General features: G+C 32.1%; 1 protein-coding gene across 1 annotated transcript; it reads right to left on the reverse strand.

The window, feature by feature from the left end:
• Positions 1 to 3,609: 3,609 nt before the first annotated feature.
• LOC109582349 (uncharacterized) lies at positions 3,610 to 5,604 on the reverse strand. Its single transcript, XM_019997016.1, has 9 exons — positions 5,401 to 5,604; positions 5,109 to 5,357; positions 5,026 to 5,058; positions 4,331 to 4,974; positions 4,239 to 4,281; positions 4,114 to 4,181; positions 3,904 to 4,023; positions 3,771 to 3,861; positions 3,610 to 3,723 (listed from the first exon to the last, which is right to left on the reverse strand). The coding sequence occupies exons 1-9, from the start codon at positions 5,405 to 5,407 to the stop codon at positions 3,635 to 3,637; spliced, it is 1,344 nt and encodes a 447-aa protein (XP_019852575.1). The 5' UTR covers positions 5,408 to 5,604; the 3' UTR covers positions 3,610 to 3,634.
• Positions 5,605 to 5,610: the final 6 nt, after the last annotated feature.

Here is a 5,610-nt window from a genome sequence, read left to right on the forward strand (position 1 = left end):
CACTAACTATACAGACATTACTACATGTACAGTATATGTACTTGAAGTGTCCTCCTACAAGAGCTAGTACTGATACTTCTACAGTCTCTGATGCTGATAGACTATCCTCTGGTACACTAATCCTCAGTCCATACTCCTCCCAGTTCATCAGTTGAGGTTTGTCTCCTTGAACTAAGAACAACTTCTTCCCTGCTATTTGGGACTCACTCAGACCTTCCAAATTATCTGTAGGAAAGTATAACACGTGAAATTATGTATTGTTAAAATGTGTATGTAATTATGGACAAAGATGAGACAATGAACCATAATTCATGTAAAGCTACACTGAATGACAATGTACAGTACATGAAGCAACTTTAAAAATTCGTAAAAAATCTAATTGCGATTGGAATCAGCTGAAAATTTCTACACAAAATTATTACATGCATATGCATCAGAAAATGTAATAAAAGTGGAAAATTCCATACTTTTTATTTTTTGATGAAAGTTGGCCCAAGGCTATGTCAAGGACTTTCACCTGATTTTGGAGTTAAAAATTTATAAAAAATTTAATTTTGATCGGAACCCAGTCAAACTTGAAACATGACATAAGTACTGTATATTCTTAAATAGAAGCCGGATGCGAATAAACGCCGGGGTAGCAATAGGATTGAATTATAAATACGCAAATCTAGCTTAGAAGTAACTCAGTAGCCTTGTGGATGCTACCTGCAAGTTTCTAGTCAAGTACATGAGGTCATGGACCCAGAATCCCGCTCTGGGCCAATTTTTTTTTGATTTTTTCATTTTTTCGAGGTCCATGAGGTCATGGGTTCAAATCCCGCTCTGGGCCAAAGATTTTTTTTATTTTTTATTTTTTTCGAGGTCCAAATACCATTTTAGGAAATAAACACCCGGGCTTTTATTTAAGAATATATGGTACTTGTATATGCACCAGAAAAAATTATAAAAATGGAAAATTTTTCATTTTAAATTTTGGTGAAATTTGGCCAGAGACACTGTACTATATATAGTACAAGGACTTTTGTCCAATTTTGGAGCAACTTTAAAAATCTGTAAAAAAGTTAATATTGATTTAAACCAGCTCAAACTTGAAACAAAACATAAAAACGTGTATATGCATCTAAAAGAAATTTAAAATGGTGAATTCTCTTCTTCTCATTTTGGCAAAATTTGGTCCGAGAATGTGTACTATATTACAGGGACTAACCCTGTGATGGTACAAGATAGTTGAACTGAATTTCTTTGTCAAGAGCTAAAGTATAAAAGTAATAATAAATAAATAAATAATTACATACTTGTTTGTATTGTTTGTATTTCTTTGTTTTTAGTTTCAATTTGAGTCTCAACTTCATCCTTTGAATCTTTTACTACAAATAATATTAATGATAATTAATAAACATGTCAACAGTAGCTTCACAAACAACTACATACCATTAATATCGTATTCTTCATCATTATTCATTGTATATTGTCCAGTAGGTAATTCATGTAAACCTACAGTGAATGACAATGTACAGTACATGAATACAATTAATAATAATCACTAATCCTTACCTTCCAGTATATCATCTCTATTCATTCTTTTCAATGATTCCTTCAGTTCAGTTATTGTTCTATCCTTCTCATGACACCAGGTCTCAAGTACATGAGTTAATCTTGAATCAACTGGTGTCATCTCTTTGATTTCAGTTAACACTGATTCCTTCACTTCAAGGCACTGTCCAATATGATACCAGTCATCTTTAACTGGTTCCAGCATCACTGATAATTGGGATATGTCACCTATAACAATAATAATAATAATAATAATAAACAATGTCTTTAAAATTATATACATGTAGGCTGTAGCACGTAATTTAGAGGACAAATCTTGTTCAATTTAATAAAAAGTCACCAAAATAAAAATTAAAACCATTATACAATATAGATACATGTACATGAGTCCAATTATGATGTAACTATATGTACATGTATAGCCACAAATTCCACCCACCAATCACTAGAAATTCCTATACTGCAAATATGGTAACTACTAATATCAACTAGTGTACACAACCAAAAGTTTGGAGTCTGAATCAGGATGATACTAGCCTGAATCAGTCATGAAATCAGTACTGGATCATGTATTTTGGGCAATCAGTCACGATACAGTCATGAAATCAGTTGCGACACAATCATGAAAAGGTCTTGCACTGGTTCAGGCCAGAGCATCAGACATGATCAGCAATGATACTTGTCAGGACTGTACCAGTACTGATATCAGACTTGATTCGTTCATTTTGGGCAATATTGCTGATTCAGGCATGATTGCTTTTGGTTGTGTACTATACAATCATTCATGTGGTCTATCAGTAGATATAGTTTATATTAGAGTACTGGACTAACCTTTACTGATATAAGTACATGTATGTACAGTCTCAGTCTCTTGTAATATCTCAGTCTCTTCTTTATTTTGTACTGGTACTATACAATACATTTATTATTAATTATTAATAATAATTATACCATTATGATCTTTAATTAATGACCTTAATCTTTCATTCTCCAGTATCAATGCTTTCCTTTGTTCTAATTATAAGAAGAGGTCATTAACTAGTAATTAATAATGTGTGTACACATACTTTGAAATATTTCACTTTCATTTTTAATGTTTTGTATTTCACTCTGTACTTCTATAAACAGAAAAATAATGTGTATATTTAAAACACTGAAACACAAACTAATGATATACATGTACTACAATGTATACACACACACATACCTGACTCAGTGATAGTGTATTCACACTGAACTGATGCTTCCTTGTGATCTTTGGCTTGCTGTAGTTCTAATTCTTGTTGAAGATCATCAATCTTTATTTGTAATTCCTCTTTCTCTCTTAGAGCAACTTCTTTCTGTTTCATTAAACTGAAGGATGCTTGTTTCTCTTCCATTAACTGCTTTTGAAGTTCCTCAAGTTGTTTATGAGTAAGTTCATTCTCTAAATTAACAAACAGGACAAAATTTGTTAAGGATGTTCACAGTTTTTTGAAAACTAAAATTTTTGAAAATTAAATACAGTATAATGGCTAGTTTACAATATGACATTGGGCCAATGTACTGTCAATTTTTAATCAAAAGTGTGGGCGATTTGACCCTTTGATGCATGCCTTCTGCTAGAATAGAACCAGATTCTAATTCAGTGTCAACATAACATCAGGACTAACGTAATATTGTAAACCAGCCTTGAGACAGCAGACATGCTGAATCAATTTTTGCAACAACTAGCCTTTTAAAACTTTGCACGAGCTGTATGGTATAAAATAGTTTACCACGAGGTACTGTATAGCGGGAAATTTTAGAGGGACTTAAGTTTGGCAAATTTTAATTGGGTGAAATAGCGGCCACGTGCCATTGAGCATTTGTATAATAATGGCTCAAAATGGCGGCTTTCATTTTGGCAAATGGCTATCAAAATGCCAAATTCGTCAAATTTAACTCCCTCCGAAAAATTTCCCGCTATACGGTAATTAATGTTACAATTTTATACACCATTACTTTATTATGATTAATAGATTAATACCTTCTTCAAGCTGCTCTTCTAATAATTGCTTTATTTCTTTAAATGTCTTATTCTCCTATTATGATTATATTAACAACAAAGTATTAATTCAGTCTCACTAACTTCTTTACTTTCTCTTAAAAGTAATACTTTCTCTTCTAACTGACTAGAAGTATGAGCTAATAATAAAATAATTAAATAAAATATTACCAATTACGATTCCTACCTGTTTCTATTTTCAATATGTCACCCTCCATTATACTGGCCTTCAGCATCTTGTTTTTAGTATCCAGTGCTTTCTTTATTGTCACTTTTTCCTATGAAATGAGTATGGTTGATTCATTCATGTAATGCACTACTTCAAGTTGCTCTTCTAATATTTTTTTCAATTTCTCATTCTCTGCTATACTGGTCTTCAGCATCATGTTTGTAGCATCCAGTCCTTCCTTCAAAAAATTTGCTTCTTCAATACTACTTTCCTATGAAATAAAAGTATCACAAAGTGATACAAGACATGAAGCCTTTATTATTAATAGTGTTGTACATGTAAATACATGTACAACTCTTACTTGTATACTGAACGACAGCTTTAATTGTTTCAATAAACCACTACTAGTTGATAGTAACTGCTGTTCATCTATTATTATGTGGAAAACATTATATTATACATTTACATTACAATTAAATTAGTTACATGATGTAGTAGTAGGAACAAAGGTGTCAAGTATGTTTAATTCCTGCAAATTAATATACATGTACATGCAATGTTAAATTAACTCCATTTACCTCATACACAGTACAGTATCCAATGGTTAATCTCTTCACTTTGTTTTCTTTCAATACATCAATATTATTAAGAGCAGCTTCAATTAACTGCTCAGATAAAATCAAAGAGAAGGAACAAGTGATTGTGAAAGAACTGCTCTCTCTAACAACATTTAATCTGATATGTCGTGATGAGCTTTCAAAAACAGCTGATAAAAGTCTCTTGACATCATTAAGTAAGCATTCATTAACATCTTTATCAATGATAATGATAATCCTTTCACACATAAGTGGAGAAGCAATTGAAAAACTTTCATTCAAACATAGACTGAGATTTATTCCCTTAAACTTCTCAACAGCTTCTTTATATTCCTCAATCACTGGATTAGCCTCCTCTATATTAAATGTGTCAATAAAATACTCCAACATACTCATATCATCAAGTGAACTGTTATCACGTACTAACTGTAAAATGTCACTGATATCTTTATGCTGAGCTAACTGCGGCTTTAATGAACTGTTGTATCCACCTAGTATTCGTTTGATAATATCAAGAGATAAAGACTCAGGATTGCCACGATTCCTCATGATTGATTTCACTTGTAAGAATGCATTCTCCAAATTTAATCGCATGAACTTAAAATCTGAAGTGACAAACCCTTCAACTAAAAAATTAAATAATTGTGTAAAAGTTAACATAATAAATTAATTCTTACCATTCTTATCATCATCACTACTATAAGCTTCTCCTATACAACAATCATTAGTTACTGGTATATGTTATAATACATGTACTTACTGTAGTCTCTCTTAATAGCAACTCCTATCTCAGCAGTGTCTGTCTTTTTACATAAAATATCAGCAAATGCCTCAAGTTTTCTATAATTATGACAAACGGCGGCCTTTGTTTCAATCAACAAAGCTATTCCTTCAGACATTGCTATGTCTCCAATCACTTCTGAAGACAACACCATAGCCAGCTGAGGTAATGCAGACAGTAGAGTTTGGTTTGAAGTGTAACAAGCAAGAATTCTACAAGCAGGATGAACTAAACAAAAAATAAATAAGATACTCTTTTTTATTACACTCACTCTCCATATCTATTCCATCAGCTACTCCACTCTCTCCTAATTCCCTCAATGCTGATATCAATGAATAGATAGTAGGGCCACCTTTAATGTACTGTACACTATCAGCTTTCTGTAGCCATTTAGTAAGACACTCATAGAGACAGCTCTCAATATCTCCTTTATGATTAAATGTAATAGCATCCAGTGTAGCATGAGACAGACCAAGATGAA

Source organism: Amphimedon queenslandica, unplaced genomic scaffold (assembly GCF_000090795.2).
Source record: "Amphimedon queenslandica unplaced genomic scaffold, v1.1 AMPQUscaffold_13389, whole genome shotgun sequence".
Lineage (NCBI taxonomy): Eukaryota > Metazoa > Porifera > Demospongiae > Haplosclerida > Niphatidae > Amphimedon > Amphimedon queenslandica.